The sequence below is a fragment of the Heterocephalus glaber genome, unplaced genomic scaffold, assembly GCF_053883595.1.
Source record: "Heterocephalus glaber isolate CG9 unplaced genomic scaffold, H.glaber_assembly_v1.0 deba00001454, whole genome shotgun sequence".
Lineage (NCBI taxonomy): Eukaryota > Metazoa > Chordata > Mammalia > Rodentia > Bathyergidae > Heterocephalus > Heterocephalus glaber.
The window spans coordinates 11,876,802-11,894,605 of NW_028258303.1; the positions used below are offsets into that span (position 1 = coordinate 11,876,802).

At 36.9% G+C, this 17,804-nt stretch overlaps 1 protein-coding gene across 3 annotated transcripts in view; it reads left to right on the forward strand.

Annotated features, from left to right (window-relative positions):
- Window positions 1-17,804, forward strand: part of LOC101721350 (broad substrate specificity ATP-binding cassette transporter ABCG2-like) — a 58,443-nt gene that overhangs the window by 34,641 nt on the left and 5,998 nt on the right. For 2 of the 3 annotated variants that reach the window (XM_021261052.2, XM_021261051.2), the window contains exons 10-15: window positions 6,169-6,251; window positions 9,490-9,579; window positions 10,759-10,883; window positions 11,189-11,343; window positions 12,229-12,318; window positions 13,663-13,748. In XM_021261052.2, the coding sequence (XP_021116711.2) occupies window positions 6,169-6,251; window positions 9,490-9,579; window positions 10,759-10,883; window positions 11,189-11,343; window positions 12,229-12,318; window positions 13,663-13,748 (629 nt within the window). Of the gene's footprint in view, window positions 1-6,168; window positions 6,252-9,489; window positions 9,580-10,758; window positions 10,884-11,188; window positions 11,344-12,228; window positions 12,319-13,662; window positions 13,749-15,769; window positions 15,981-17,804 lie in introns of those variants that run through there. The other variant, XM_004848050.3, reaches the window with a different exon arrangement.

Below are 17,804 nucleotides of genomic sequence, written 5' to 3' on the forward strand. Positions count from 1 at the left end.
GACAGATGAGGATGCAAAGCATTGCAGCTCAGGTGGCCATGTGAACCAGAGTCCTCACTGGCTGAGGCTGATGGAGAAGCATTGACAGAGGAGAGGGCTAATGGAAGTGCTTAGTTGTCCCAGAGAAAGCTGGCTGGATCCTTTGATGACATTGACAATAAACTTTCCCAAGAAGGCAGGGACTCCACAGAGGAGGTATAGGTGGGGCTCAGCTCACCCCTACTTCCTTATTGTGAAACTTCCATGTGAAAAACTCTGTGTGTGCTTTTAAAATTTTATCTATTCATTTTCCAGTGCTGAGCATAAACTCCAGGATCTGGCCCATGCTAAGCAAGCACTCCATTCCTGAGCTACATCTCCAGCTCTGAAACTGTGTTTATTTCTAATGATAAGTGTAGAGCTACCTTGGTTTCACTTGAACCTCTTGAAGTATAAAATTGCATGTTCACTTGCACAAAAATTGAGTGTCAATTCAAGTTAAAACTCTTAGCCAGGGCCGGGGATTTAGCTCAGTGGTTGTGCCTGCTGCACAAGCACAAGGGCCCGAGTTCGATCCCCAGTACCAAAAAAAAAAAAGAAAAGGAAAAGGAAAATACAAATGAAAATTTAAAGAGGCTGGGGATTTAGCTCAGTGGCTCCACATCTGCCTCAAAAGCACAAGGTCCCGAGTTCCATCCTCAGTACCCCCCCCAAAAAAACACCTCTTAGCAATCTGAACTTTATTTTGTTTCCAAAGCAACTTTGCCAGGTACCTGTGTTGTTCTGCTACCCTGTGTGGTGTTCATGCTCCAGCACCTGGACTGGGCTCTGAAATAGCAGTGCCTGGTGGGATATGGAAGGGAAGTTTAGCTTTTTTCTTTTGTTTAAATTCTTTTATTGGTACATTTTAGGTATACAATACATTTACATTTATCATTGGGTGCTTGTATCTGTACATGATATATCTTGGTTCTTATTTTTCCCCATTCCATTGAGTGCTCCCTCCCCCCCACACTCTTCCCTATTTACAAAGACTTTGTTTCCATTTTTTCCTTTTCTCATAATATTTCCTTTCCCTTCTTTCCTTTCCCCTTCCCCTCCAACTTCCCCTACCCCTTTGGAACTTTTCTTCCTATTTCAAATTATCAGTTACTCATTTTACTCATTTTAATCCTTATATACACTTTTAGTTTCTCACACTAGGGAAACTATTTGGTATTTACACATGTGTGTCCTATTTATTTCACTTAAGAGCATGGCCTCAATATGGATCCATTTAGCTATAAATATCTCCAGTTTCTCGTTCTTTATGGCTCAGTAGTACTCCATTTTATAAACAAAACAAAACAAAACAAAACAAACCACACATCTTCTTTATCCAGTTTCCAATTGATGGGCACTTGGGCTGTTTCCAAGCTTAAGCTATTACACACTATGCCGCTATAAACATGGGTGCACATATATCACTGGAGTATAATTCTTTTAATTCTTTTGGGAAGATATCCAGCAGGGGAATAGCTGGGTCAAATGGGACCTCTAGCTCTAGTTCTCTGAGGTTTCTCCATACTGATTTCCACAGTGGTTTTACCAGTCTTCACTCTGACCAACAATGGAGAAGGGTTCCTTTCTCCCCACAACCCCACCAGCATTTGTTATTGGTTGATTTCTTGATAACAGCCATTCTTCCTGAGGTGAGGTGGAATCTCAGTGTTGTTTTCCTCTGCAGCTCTCGAATGACCAATGATGTTGAGCAATTTTTCATGTTTATGTACTGCTTTTACTTCTTTGCCTGAGAAATGTCTGTTTATTTCCGATGCCCATTTTTGAATTGGGTCTTTGAATTTGAGGAGTCTGATTTTTTTCAGTTCTTTATATATTCTAGATAGTACTCCTTTGTCTAAGGTAGAGCTGCTAAATTTTTTTTCTCACATTGTAGGTTATCTCTTACCTCTGTTGGTGTTTTCTCTTGCAGTGAGAAGCTTTTTAATAAGATGAGATCTCAGTTGTTGATTCTTTGCGTGAGTTCCCGTGCTACTGAGGTTTTGTTCATAAAGTCTTTTCCTATGCCAATATCTTCAAGAGTTCTACCTAACTTATCTTCCAGCAACTTTAGTGTTTCTATTTTAATATTTAGATCTTTAATCCACTTCTATCTTGGTTTACTGCATGGTGGTAGGTATGGGTCTAGTTTTAATCTTTTTCAGACTGAAATCCAGCTTTTCCAACACCATTTATTAAAGAGGCTATCTTTCCTCCAATGAGGGTGGTTGGCTCCTTTGTCAAAGATGAGGTGGCTGAGCATGTCTGAAGTTGTTTCTGCATCTTCTAATATATTCCATTGATCCTCAGGTCTGTTTCTTTGCCAGTACCATGCTGGTTTTTTTTATCACAGTAGCTTTGTAATACAGTTTCAAGTTGGGGATTGTGAAACCCCCAGCCATGTCTCTGTTGCCTAGAATTGCTTTTGCTATTCTAGGTCTCTTCTGATTCCAAATGAATTTTTGGATTGTTTTCTCTAGTTCTGTGAAGTATATGGTTGGAATTTCAATCGGCATTACATTAAATCTATGTAGCAGTTTTGAAAGTATGGCCATTTTCACTATATTGGTTCTTCCTACCCAGGAACAAGGGATGTCTTTCCATTTTCTTATATCCTCTTTGATCTCTTTTATCAGAGTGCTGTAGTTTTCAGTGTAGAGGTCTTTTGCTTCCTTTGTTAGGTTGATTCCTAGATATTTCATTTTTGGGGATGCTATTTCAAAAGGAATTGTTCCCAAATTCTCTCTCAGTGAGTCTGCTATTTGTATATAAGAAGGCTATTGTTTTTTGAGTGTTGATCTTGTATCCAGCTATTCTACTGAATCTATCAATTAAGTCTAGAAGTCTTTTGGCTGAGTTTTTTGGGTCTTCTATGTAAAGTATATCATCAGCAAATAATGACAGTTTAACTTCTTCCTTTCCTATCTTGATTCCTTTTATTTCTTCGTCTTTTCTAATTGCTGTGGCTAATGTTACCAGAACTATATTGAACAGGAGTGGTGATAGTGGGCATCCTTGTCTTGGTCCTGATTTTAGTGTGAAAGTTTTCAGTTTTTGACCATTTAGTATGATGTTGGGTGTTGGTTCTTCATAGACAGTCTTAATCAGGTTGAGATAAAGACCTATTCCAATTTTCTGTAGGGTTTCTTTTTTCATGAATGGGTGTTGAACTTTGTCAAATGCTTTTTCTGCATCTATTGATATGATCATATGGTTTTTGTCCTTGGCTCTTTTAATACAGTGTATTACATTTATTGACTTACATATGTTGAACTATCCTTGCATCCCTGGGATTAATCTGACTTGGTCAGGGTGTATGATCTTCTTGATGACCCTCTGTATTCTGTTTGCCAGTATCTTGTTGAGGATTTTTGCATCTATGTTCATTAGGGAGATTGGCCTGTAGTTCTCTTTTTGGGTTGGGTCTTTACCTGGTTTTGGAATCAAAATAACACTTGCTTCCAGGAATGAATTTGGAAGCCTTGCTTCCCTTTCAATTTCCTTGATGAGTTTAAAGTGTAATGGTGGTAGTTCTTTTTTAAACATCTTCTAGAATTCAGCATTGAAGCCATCAGGACCTGGGCTTTTCTTTGTTGGTAAATTTTTTATTACATTTTCAATTTCACTCATTGTAATTGGGGTGTTTAGAATTTCTATATCTTCTGCATTTAACTTTGGCAATTCATATGTATCTAGGAATCTGTCCATTTCGTCTGTGTTTTCCATTTTATTAGAGTACAGGTTCTTGAAGTAGGTATTGATGACCCTCTGGATTTCTGCTGGATCTGTTCTGACTTCACCTTTTTCATTCTTAATTGCATGACTTTGAGCCTTTTCTTTCCAATAAGTCTGGCTAAAGTTTTATCAATTTTATTTATTCTTTCCAAAAACCAACTCTTTGATTCATTGAGTTTTTGTGTCATTCTCTTAGTCTCCATTCCATTGATTTCTGCTCTGACCTTTATAATTTCCTCTCTTGTAGGAGCTTTGGGTTTGTTATGCCCTTCTTTTTCTAGGAGCTTGAGGTTCTGCATTGGGTTGTTAATTTGAGTTCTCTCTGTTTTCCTAATATGGGCATTCACTGCTATGAATTTCCTGCTTAGAATTGCTTTCATTGTGTCCCACAGATTCCTGTGTGTTGTACTGGCATTATCATTTACTTGTAGAAACTGTCTAATTTCTTCTTTAATTTCCTCTGTGACCCATTAGTTGTTCAGGAGGGTGTTATTCAATTTCCATGTGTTTGTGGGGGTTTTGTGGTTTCTTATGTTATTGATCTCCAATTTTATTGCACTATGGTCTGATAATATACAAGGGGTAATTCAATTATTATACAGGGGGTAACTTCAATTCTTGTACATTTACAGAGACATGTCCTATGAGCTAGCATGTGGTCTATTTTGGAGAATGACCCATGTGCAGCTAAAAAGAATGTATATTCTAATTTTGTGGCATGGAACACTCTGCAAACATCTATTTAGTCCGTTTGTTCAATAGCTGGGTTCAGTTCTAGAATTTCATTGTTAATTTTTTGTCTAGATGATCTGTCTATTTGTGATAGTGGGATATTGAGGTCACCCATTATAATTGTATTAGTGCTTATTTGGTTTTTCATGTCCATTAATATTTGTTTTGTATAGATGGGGGCATTCATATTTCGTGCATATATATTTAGGATTGTCACCTCTTCCTCTTGGATTGTTCCCTTCACAAGTATGTATTGACCATCTTTGTCTCTCTTAATTAGTTTTGGTTTGAAATCTGCTTTGTCTGCAAATAAGATTGCTACCCCTGCTTTTCTCTGGGTTCCTGTCGTGTGGAGAACTGTTTTCCATCCTTTTACTTTCAGTCTATGAATTTCTTTTTGAGTTTGGTGTGTTTCTTGTATACAGCTTATTGTTGGATTTTGCTTCTTAATACATTCTGCCAGTCTATTTCTTTGATTACTGAATTGAGGCCATTAACATTAAGGTTATAATTGATACATATGGACTCATCCTTATCATGATGTTTTACTGTTGTTGGTTCTTTTATTTTTTATTTTTCCCCCTTTCCCTTTAATTTCTTGCCTTGCCTGGTGGCTTCCCTCTGTTGGGCCTCATGGAGTTGTGACCTTCATTGTCTTTTTCTAGGATATTGTTTACAATTGTTTGGAGTGTTGGTTTGGTGTTCATGAAATTTCTCAGGTGTTCTTTGTCATGGAAGTATCTAATTTCCTCATTGATTTTAAAAGATAATTTTGTAGGATACACAGTCTAGGTTGGAAGTTATTTTCTTTTAGGTCTTGAAATACTTCACTCCAGGCTCTCTTGACTTGAGGGTTTGTGTTGAGAAGTCTGCCGTGATTCTGATGGGCTTTCCTCTGTAGGTGATTTGTTTCTTTTCTCTAACTGCTTGTAGGATTTTGTTCTTCTGTTGGGTTTTGGGTCTTAACTATTATATGTCTAGGTCTACATATATTTTTTTTGATCGTGGCTAGTTGGAGTTCTATATGCCTCACTTATCTGTATGTCCAATTCTCTACCTCTGTCTGGGATGTTTTCTACTCTTACTTCTGGAACAGTTTTTTTATGTCAATTGTACTTTCTCCTGCTTTTTCATAGACCCCTATCAGTCTTACGTTGTTCTTCTTTGCATCATCTAGCAACTGCTGGATTGATTTTTTGTGGTCCCTTACTATTTTGAAGAAATGTCTGTTTTCTTGGTCACAAACCACAATCTGATCTTCTGTATCTGACATTCTATCTTTACATTCCCTTAATCTGCTGTGCATACTTTCAATGGAGTTTTTAATCTCCTGGATATCTGTTTGAATCAGTTTCATAGATTCCATTTTTTTCTTATGTTGGGCAATTGTGGTTTACATTTCTTTTTTATGCTGGGCGTTCATAGCAGAAAGCTTAGCTTTTCCAGTAATCTGCTCTGCTTACTTGTCACTTCCCAAAACACATTAATTTTCAATTTTATTTAGAAATAAGTCTAATAATATTCACTATTTTATATTCTCCTAGCAACTCTGGCCAAGGATTTTAAAGTGTGTATATCTCAATGGATAGATTAGATTATGTAGCCTTGTATCTTACATTAATCCATGTTGTATAATTTTTTACCTCTAATTGAAACTCTTTCCTTTTTTTCTTTTTTGAAAAGATAATTGTCATAATCGTAATGGGACTGATTATAGGTGCCATCTTCCTTGTGCTAAAAAATGATTGTAATGAAATCCAGAATAGGTAAGTAAACTGCAGCATTGATTGGGGGAAATTTAAATTACTTTTTTCAAGCTTGTAAATGTCCATTAAAAATTTAAATTTATGACAATATAGGGTGGACATTACTGTTTGTGAGTTAAGGTGAGTTAGTGTATTAAAAACTGCATAGAAACATTATTTTTACACATATATTTATATATGTAATGGTAAACTATGAACAACATAAAATTTACCCTTTTTAATAATTTGTAAGTGTAAGGTTCAGTAGCATCAAACACATTTATGTTGTACAACTATCTCCACTCGAAAACTCCAGAATAACTTTTTATCTTCTCAAATAGAATCACCATACACATTGCAGAACATCTTTCCACTTTTCCCAATCCCTGGCTGGCACCATTTTATTTTGTATCTATAAATCTGACTCCTTTAGGAACCTCATGAACATACAATCATAGTCATAAATTATTATTTGTGTGACTAGCTAATTTTCCTTAACACAGTGTTCTCGGGAAGATCACTGTGAGTTTGAGGACAGCCTTAGGTTCATAGTGAGTTCAAGGCCAACATGGACTATATAACAAGACCCTTCTCAAAAACATGTATTCACTGAAATTGTAGCAGAAAAATTTCCAAATCTAGGGAAAAAATTCACTTTTTAAGTAACTGAGGCATATAGAATTCCAAACAGCCACAACACAATAAAAACCTCTCCATGACACATCATAGTCAATATTAGAGAAATTCAGCACAAAGAGAAAAAAACTAAAAGCTGTTGAAATAAACATGTCACCTATAAATGCAAGCCAATCAGAATAACAGCAGATTTCTCAGCACAAACCTTAAAGGCCAGGAGAGCTTGAAGCGAAGTGTTTGAAACCCTAAAGGAAAATAAAAATGTCCACCAGAGTTCTATATTTTGCAAAACTATCCTTCAAAATATCGGGAAAAATTAAACCTTTCCATGACAAAGAAATCCGAAAGAAATTCATGACCACTAAACCAACATTGCAGAAAACATTTAAGAGAATCCTAGATAGACATAGGGATGCCACTAGTGCTAAAGAGTCCAAAGGACAGCATACGTCTAACCAGGAGAGTAAAACCTATATATAAAAACAGAAGCAATAAATCTATTGTAAGATAAAATAGGTAAAAGTCTTGAAGACATAGTCATAGGCAAAGTCTTTCTGAATAGAACCCCAGTTCCACAACAAATATTACCAAGAATCAACAAATGGAATCATACAAAATTAAAAAGCTTCTATACCACAAAGGAAACAACCAAAGAGTAAAGAAACAATCTACAAAACTGGAAAAGAATTTTTCCATCTATTCCTCCAGAGGACTAAAATCTAGAATATACAAAGAAATATAGGAAAAAAAATAGACCATCCCCCAAGTAAGAGACCCAGTCTGAAAAATGGGCAACTGAAATGAATAAACACTTCTCCTAAGAAGTACAAGTAGCCAATAAGTTCATGAAAAATGTTCAGCATCTTTGGTAAAAAATGCAAATCAAAAGAACACACTGCTTTTATCTTACTTGAGAAAGAATGGCAATCATCAGGAATTTAAAAAGCAACAAAGGCTGCTAAGCCTGTGTGTTTGTGTGGGGGGCACTTCTACATTTCTCATGGGAACATAAACTAGTACAAGCACTAGGAAAATCAGAACGGAGATTCCTCAAACTAGAAATAGAAGTTCTACTTGACCCAACTTTACCTCTGCTGGGTATCTGCCTCAAAGATTAAAGACATCATGTTACATTGATACAGACATTCCCACGTTTATAGCAGCATTTTAGAGATATTACCAAAAACCCTGGCCATGGGTCTTGGTTTCCTGTGAGCCAGTACTACATCTATGAGATAGGAAAAAGAAAGGAAATGAAAACACAGAGACAGAGATTGGGTCTTGGGCTGATCTAAGCCACTCTGAGCTGCAAAGACAAAAGACATCAAGGACACCCAGGGTTTATTCATTACAAGCATAGGAAGAAGGGAAGCTTGGCAGGCTTTGGGAGAACTGCTGATAACAGTATCACAGGCAGGGGCACCTGCTTAACTTTTACAAAAGAGAACAAATGGTTAATTCAGAGGGAAGAATTTAGTTGGAGTCAGTTGACCTTAGCTGGAAGTGAACTTAGCAAGGCCTTGCTACTTCTAATGTAGTATAGCAGAATTATAGAGGGGCAAGAAGCTTGTGCCACTTATAGCCTGTTAATACTGGGCAAAGATGTCTGCTACAACAGCACAATTCGTAAGAGTTAACTTTGGAAGCAGCTTATATTGTTCACCAACAGAAAAATGGATAAAGAAAGAAGAATGGAGATATATACATATATAGTATATATATTCACATTTTCTTTAATATATATTATATTATATATTATATATTTTATATATATATATATATATATGCTAAGTCACAAGGAAGGTAAGTTTGAGTCATTTGTGGAATATATGTGAGAAACCCAAAATATATATAACTTAAAGAGCAATAAAAAGTGATAAATGTTTGAAGTGATGGATATCACCTTAATCATCTTGATTTAATTATTATTTAATATTGTATCTATGAATCATAATGTCTTCATCTAGGGATGTAGGTCAGTGGTACAGAACTTGCCTAGCATCTATGAATTACTGCAAAACAATCCCTAGCACCACTCCCACAACAAAAAATTGCCGTACACTCAGTGGCGTAAGCCACAGAGGTTTATGTTTTCTCAATTCTAAAGTCTGAAATCTGTAGTTAGGGTTCTAGTCTAGCAAGGCCAGGCTCTGGTGAGGCTCCAGCCCTGGCTTACAAATGTCCCTTTTCACCTTGCCCTCTCTCATGGCAGACAGTGCTTTGGGATTTCTCCTCTTCTAAGGGCACTAATGCCAATTGGCAGGCCCCATTCTCCTGGCCTCATCTAAGCATAATTACTTCCCCAAAGACGCATCTCTGTGTACCATTAGGCTGGGAGATCTAGCTTCAATGTATAAATTTTAGAGGAACACAGCCACTTAAAACCACAAATTTTAAACTATGCTAAAATATGGAGTCAAAGCTACCTGTTTAGGCACAGAAATAGGTGAGACCCCATGGAGTCACAATTCCCTCTCCATTTTAACCAGAACAGTTTAACTTTCTTTTTCCCTTTTTAAAAAACAAATCCATTGACTTACATCATTTATGGAGAGTTGCATGGGTAGAAAACCACTCGAAAATGTTAACTGTGGTGATTTTTGTTTTCGTTCTAACCTGGCAGAGCCTTGGTACTCTTCATGCTCACTGTCTATGAATGTTTCAGCAACAAGTCAGCCGGAGAGATCTTTGTGGTGGAGAAGAAGCTCTTTCTGTGAGTAGTTCACAGCTCTGAAAAGAAACATTGGTGACTCTAGGGTTGCATCCAGAATCAGACAAAGGACACCATCTTACTATTCATTAGTGCCTTGTCATTTTCCTGTATTTGTCTGATTGACAAATGTAAACTGTATGTATTTGTGTATAGCATGAGCATTAGAAATATGCATCAGATTTATCAATATTGAGAAAAAGCTGGCATAGGTGGGGTGAAAAATCAAGAGCATATGTGCCCTGCTAATAAGGGAAAGCAATTTCAAAGTTAGGTACAGTCAGCAAATCTCAATGCTGCAAGAAATCAATAAATAAAGGGGCTGAAAATTATTTCATGTTTTAGACAAATAACAAGTCATCATGATCCTTCAAGAAAAACTTAAAAGGCTTCATAGAGACTATGTATTGGGTCTAGCAGCAATTTGGAGAGGGAGAAGTAAAGTTGAGAAAGAATGTGATCAACGTTTTCCCTCAGTGAATGGAGAAGTGGAAAGAGTCAGAGGGCAGCTTTTTAGTAAAGAGGAAGCTGGTTATTTCTTGTGTTTTTCAAAGATGGAAGAGCTTCAGCCATATTCTCCTGCCAAGGAAAGAAATTTTCAGAGAAAGAATGAAGATACTGGTGGAAAACTTTGGAACTGAACACAAAATCAAGGAGATGAAGATTAGGGTTTAGTGGCTGAGTCTGATGTTGGAGGTGTGATAACTGAAAAAGGAAGTCTTCTCTTTTTTACCCCAAGAGTGGCAGAAGTTAAAAGAGTGTAGCAATTTGAAGCTACACTGGGCACCTTGGAAAACAACCATGTCACTTTCTTTATAATCAAAAGTGGGAAGAAGCAAACCCCATGACCACTAGGATTAGCCCCTGAAGCTCTGTTCTTCAGAGAGAGCCAGCATCAGAAGAGAAGCAGTCTGTAAGGAGGGAGGAGACACAGACTGTGCACCAGGAAGGGCTTCTAGGCCAGTGTGGCTGGAAGGAGAAGGGGATCTGTAGTGAGAGAGATCACAGCAAGGAGGTTTGGCACTTGTGAGGTCAAAGGGCATAGGGGAATATGCCTGGGTGATATGGGAATCTGTCTTAGGTCACTGGTGGCAACACAAATCTGTAGACCAAGCATCTCGTCTTCTGATCTCTGGTTTATTAAAGTAACCTAAGATATATGATGTGTGTTTTCTTCTATAGACAAGAGTATAACAGTGGATACTACAGACTATCGTCCTATTACCTTGGAAAATTATTATCTGAATTACTACCCAGGAGGTTGTTGCCAAGTATTTTATTTACTTGTATTCCATACTTCATGCTAGGTAAGTTACAAAGAAGTGCATTCATAGTCTTGATATGAGGTGAAGCCTATTTCTCTTTGCACACAAGAGTATAGGTGCTGTGTGGAAAAGTGCTTTTGCAGTGAATGTGAAAGAGAAAACTGCATGATAACTTTATGCAAATACATGGAGGGGACAATGAAACTGATGAGCCAGCATAGTTGGATAGTGGATATATTCTGATATTAGTTTCTCAGAATGCGAGTATTATTGTGTTTTATCTACAGTAAACATTCCCAAACTCACAGTAAGCTAGGCAGCTGAACTAACCCTTCTTTTCTTTCTAGGATCAATGCCAGTGGCAGAGGGTTTCCTTATCATGACTTTTACCCTTATGATGGTGCGTTACTCAGCCAGTTCCCTGGCACTGGCCATAGCAGTGGGTCAGAATGGGGTGTCCATAACAACCCTTCTCATGAACATCTATTTTCTGTTTATGATGGTGAGTATGAACTGTGCTTCTCTGAGGGAATTTTTTCCCTTGTTTCTTTCAGCACATTTACCTGTCCTGTTAAACCTGCTTTGGGGGTTATGTACATGGGACTCTGATAACTCATTTTGATGTTACTGTAAAAAAAGGATCATTTTTTTCTGTTTTTAGATTCCAGGTTTGTTCGTGGGAACAGATTGCAGTGGTGTTAGAATAGTTAGTACAATTAGCCCTTTGTGTCCATGGGTTCCGTATTCAAAGATTCAAACAACTATGGTTCAAAACTATACAAAATAAAAATGGTATCTGTACTGAATATGTGCAACTTTTCTTGTCATCATTCCCTGAACTATACAGTATAAGCTATTTACATAAATATACTGTTTAAGGTATCATAAAAATATAAAGATGATTTTAAATATACAGGATATGGGTATTTAAAGCATAAAGTATACATATAAGTTGTATGCAAATACTATGCCAGATAAAAAAATAAGAGACTTAGGCATTTCCAGATTTCCTATGCCTGGGTAAGTGGTTCCTGGAACCAATCTCCCTCAGATGCTATGGGACGACTGTTACTTGTGCTCCTGTTGTGTGCAGTGACAGAGAATGCTGAGGGTATAGTCTTGATAATTAATCTCCCAAATAAATGGAAATATAGTATAAATATAAAATATACTGTCCATCCTTTAAAACTATAAGCAGCCTTAGCTGTGCATAAGTATCACATGCAAAGGAGGAAGATAAGTATTTAGAGTAGCTGAAAGAAATTACAAGAGTTGGTCCTAGCAGAAATATTTAGAAGGTTGTGAAATTCTTGGAGAGGGGCTTGTTGAGAATTTCTCAAAATCACTAGACCAGTTCTGATATATAGATTTTGTTTTTTTCTTGAAGATTTTTTTGGCGATGTCACTGTATTTTGAAACCATGGCACCCCAGCTCTTGTGGCTTCAGTACCTCAGTATTCCTCATTATGGCTTTATGGTGAGTTGTCCTTGTCTGTGGTTCTGACTGAGTGACCAAACTGGGAACTGTCAATACAAACCCTAACCACCTCTTTTCTTTGGCCATGAGCTATGATTGACTGCTTCCATAAATTTTATTTCATGAGCAATGGATGACAATTTCCTAATAGGCTTGGTTAGCATAAAGTTAGGGTATCATCTGGGTTTCTTTCAACCCATAGTTGTTTAAAGGAAATGAGGGGTGGGGAGAAATCTCATGCTAAAGGGAAACATTGACTAATTGATGGAAAAGATATTGTATTTCAGTTAAATAAGGAAATGAGAGGTGGAGAGACTAAAATACATAGTTTGTATCAAAAGGAAAAATAGAAGGAAAGCAAAAACAATAAAGCATAGCATAGTCATAGCCATATTGACTTTAGCAAGCTAATCAACTCCAAAGAAACCTTGTTTTTTTAATATACTATAAATGAGATTTTAACTCCTGTAATTGCAACCAGTTTTGGTGTAAAAAAAAAAAAGATTGTTGACAAATTCACAATATTCACTGAGCACCACTGGATCACTTTACATATAGTGTATATGGGATTATAAAATTGGAAGGAGGTATCTCCATACTGATTTCCACAGTGGTTGCACCAGTCTGCCATAAAGAATGAGAAACTAGAGATATTTATAGCTAAATGGATGCATACTGAGGCCAAACTCTTAAGTGAAATAAATAGGACACACGTGTAAATACCGAATAGTTTATCTAGTGTGAGAAACTGAAAGTGTAAATAAAGATTAAAATGATGAAAACAAATAATTGATAATTTGAAATAGGAAAAGGTCCAAAGGTGTAGGGGTGGTGGGAGGAGATGGGGAAAGGAAGGAAGGGAAAGGAAAAATTATGAGAAAAGAAAAATAATGGAAACAAAATCTATGTAAATAGGGAAGGGTGGAGGGGTGAAGGGCACACAGGTAATGGGGAAAAGAATAAGAACTAAGATACATCATGTTCAGGTACAATCACCCAATGATAAATGTAAACATATTGTATACCTAAAATGTACCAATAAAAGAATTTTTAAAAATAAAATATAATAAAATTGAGGGGAGAAAAAAAGATATTGGGTAATATAGACAGAGGATTCCTGTCTTGACCAATTTGAAGAAGTATATCAGAACTAATCCTCTTCACTGCTAGGAAAATTAACTTCAGTTCCTTTGCCTTGACAGGGACTGTGAATGTGAAAATTGGTATATTTAAAAAAATAAAAATAAGGATTCAATTAACAGTATTATTTTGATAATTCTTGGTAAATTTTTTTTTAATTTAAAACTACTGTATTTCTCTTGCCCTGTTCCCTCTATGTCACAGGCTTTGCAGCACAATGAATTTTTGGGACAAATCTACTGTGCAGGACTCAATGCCACAAAAAGCAGTAGCTGTCTCAACTATATAATGTAAGTCTGTGCTCAGTGTCCTAACGCGTCTGCTTCCTATGGCGGTGTGATGTAGAAAGGCCCTGGGCTTAGAGCTAGTATGAGTCCTTTCAGATCACCAAGCCTTTCTATATCTTCTAAATTTTTTATACTTTGATTAGTACATGTTTGCAATACATAATGACTACATTCATCATGGGGAGTTGGTATTTGTACATAAAACATTTAATTCTTTTTACATCCCCTTTCTCTTCTTCCCCCTTCCCTCCATCTCTTGGACCCTTTCCCATCTGCAAAAGATCTATGTCCCCTTTTCCTGACGAGTCATTTTGGACTACTGCAGTCAAAATTTTATTTCATGTGGAAGGCTGTTTGAGGCGTTTTTAATTTTTTTTTTTTGGTACCAGGGATCGAACTCAGGACCTTGAGCCTGCAAGGCAGGCAGTGGCCTTTTTAATATTTAGATTGTGGGTTGAGTTCTTATATTTTAAAATATTTTAGTTTGAAATGGAGTGCTTTAATAGGTAAGAAATATGACCTCAGAAAGGAATGGATTATGTGGTACCTCAGGGCCCAGCCCTGATTAAAAAAGCGAGCAGTAACACCATTAAGGGAGTGAGTGTTACCCTCCACCTGCTCTCTGGGATCCTGGCATTTCCCTCCAATTCATGGAGTTGTTAAAGCATGAAATAAAAAAGTGTGTGTGTGTGTGTGTGTGTGTGTGTGTGAATTGACTTCGAACACTCCCTATAAGAGGGTGTATCCTTCAATGACGGAAACACATTTTATTAAGTTGATGGAATCTCATTTTTGCATAATTCATCAAAACAGAAATGCATGTTTTAACAAATTTAGATCTTATTTTAAAATGTCAATATTATTTTTCTTTTCTATGATTGCTATTAATGGTTTGATTTTAGTACATAAAAGAGAATGATGGAGCCTAAATTTTTTTGAATGTACAAGTAGTATAGAAATAACTTTTAGTAATATGATATAGTTTTAGTTTATACTGTTTGACAGGAAAACTTCTATGTAAAGAGATTGTTTACCCATTCATTTTTTCTTTGACTTGGGTGTGGTATCTAACACAAACTGCCAACCTAGCCAGCCTAATGGCCAGGGGAATGTGAACAGGGACAGTGGGACCAAATGAGAAGCCACCACAGATTTCACACTCATTTAAGGGTCATCCTCCAAGGGGAAGGAGGAAGCTCCCCTTGCTATAAAGAGAGGCCACTAATGTTTGTGGAACTGCTGAATCCTAAGAGAGGCAGAGTAATGGTAGCAGGCAATAATACTGGTTATTCTGGTTCCACCAGATGTATTTAGTACCAGCTGATTTTCTAACCTATGGCAGGATCCTCTGTCCCGCTTTGCTCCAGCAGCAACCTAAAGTCTGCTGGTAAACATCCTGTAGCTGAGAATCTACAGTGCTCAGCTATCCTGGTGCCACCTCTGACAGAGCAGGACCCTGGCCTGAAGTCCTTGCTCCTCTCTGGTCTTACTTTGAGAATTTTTAGCCTGTGTTCTGGAATGCTATCTTGTTGGTGAGTGGAACTATAAGGAGTTTTGATCATCTTAGCAAGGGCTATATGGGTGTCATTGGTTAAAGCTTTGAGTTTCTCCATTAAAAGAAAATGCAGAGTAACTTGATAAATAATTTCCTTTGAAGAGAGCAGCATTATACATTTGAAATAAATGAATCTTAAGAAACTAAAGATTTTGTGCATAGTGTGACTCTGTAAACTTAGCCACGTTTTTTAAGCCTAACTTCCCTCCTCTTTAACCATGAAAATATCTATAACCCTTTGGATTGTTTTATGGTTTAAATAATCTATTAGATATAAATTGTTTAGCATGGAATTTCTAACAAAATTGTAAGCAGTCAATCATTATTAACTATTGCATGTGAAGAGATAAACTACTACTACCAATCCTTTAATGTATAGACTTCAACAAAGAAACAGTGAATATATTGAGTAATAGTTAGTTGACTGATACTAGAAATGAAGTTGTATTCTTTTTGTGTTGCATTTCAGATGTTATGGTGATGAATACTTGACAACCCACGGGATCAATCTCTCACCTTGGGGCTTGTGGAAGAATTATGTGGCTTTGGCTTGTATGATAATTATCTTCCTCATAATTGCCTACCTAAAATTATTGTTTCTTAGGAAACATCCTTAAATTCCCCTTTAATTTACTACAAATTACCCCCACATAAAAAAGCAACTTGATTTATTTTAAATATCCAATGGTTTATCGTTGTTTTTGTTGCCTTATGTGTACTTTCTATTATACTGTGTTATGCAACTAGTCAGGCTTCTCTTTTCAAGCTGACTACTAGAAAGCTTAGGGCCAACTCAGCTGAAATTGTAGCCCAGTCTCTCTGTGTATATGTGTATTTATAGAATGCACTTTTTACCTTCATCATGATCTATTATTTTCACTTTAGTTTTGCATTACTCTTTACTTTGATTTTTTTACATTCACACTACTCTACCTATAATATATACATACATATATATATACTTTAAAGTATAAGTAAAGTAGCATGAATATATATATATATATATATATATATATATATATATATATATAACTTTGGAACAATTGGGATACTAATACATAAGGAGAGAAAAGGGAAGACGAGGAGAAGGAAGAAGAGGAGAGGGAGGGAGGGGGAGAGAGAGAGAGAGAGAGAGAGAGAGAGAGAGAGAGAGAGAGATTTTGTAATATCCCACCACTTAATGTAGTGCATGACACATAATGGAGTTGAATTCAGTCATCCTCTCTAAGACAAGATCCAACCTCTTCTGAGTCATCTCTCATCTGCTAAAGTTCATGTTCAGCCAGTTGTTGGTCTCCATCTTAATCAGACTTGTTGAACATTGCTTCCATCTCCACATCAGTATGGATCTTCCTAAAGTTATTGAGAGGATACAGACAGATTCATCCTGTACGTGGTCCAAACCAAACACAGAAACATCAAAATACATGAAAAAAGGGAGAAAGTGCTAGATGGGGCCAGTGTTGCTCTTATAGCATGTTCCAGAAAGACACCTGACGTTGAAAAACAAGTGTCTTTCTATGAGTACTTGCCAGAGACACCCTTGTTACCAAGAATTTATCTCTAGGAGGAACTTTCTGGTGCCCCAGGAAATGTGACTTTTACCCTTTGAGATATTCTTGAAATTCATCAAAATTTAACTTGTCTCCCCCATGGTTAATGTGTCTGCTGTAGGTTATTTTGCAAGCCCCCAACCTCTAGACCTAATTTGGAAGAGGAAAAGGTTGTCCTCTCATAACTAATAAGGTACAAGGAGAGACTACACAGAAACACTAGGGGCCTCTGAAGTTGGATTCTATAATCACAGTGACATAAAAACTACAAATGAGCATGGCTTCCTTATTCATAAGATGTGAAGATAGAGGGTTGAATAAACTCTAGGATGTGGCTCTGATTGGTGGGTATAAGAACCAAGATACATCATGTACAGGTGCAAGCACCCAATGATAAATGTAAAGGTATTGTATACCTAAAATGTACCAATAAAAGAATTTAAGCAAAAAAAAAAGAAAAAAGAAATGGGAAAAAATGGAGCGAGGGAATTGAGAAAAGTGATGCATCATCCCAGGAAAGTAAAGCCTATAGGTAGGTACAAAGGGGGCACAGAGAGGTGTCACCTGGATTCTGATGGAGCTGAGGCATGTAACTCTGACATTCCTTATTTTGACAAATTCCCATCGTTTGCATATGAAAGTAGCATTATGGAAGTGGAGGAGAGCTGTTTTTATTTTCGGTTGCTGAATAACAGATTATCATCGAGTTTATATCTCACAGCATCCACTATCTCCTGGGTATGGATATCAGGAGTTTAGGTAGATTAGGGTATCACCAGGCAAAATCAATTTTGAGCCAGATGGACTCTTAGCTGAGTCAGGTTATTGGCAGCATCCTGTTGCCTCTAAGACCGAGGTCCCTGTGTCCTTGCTACTATCAACTGGAGCTACCTTGGTTCCTGCAGGCTGCCTGCATTTCTTCCCATGTGAGCATCTCCATCTTCCAAGCCA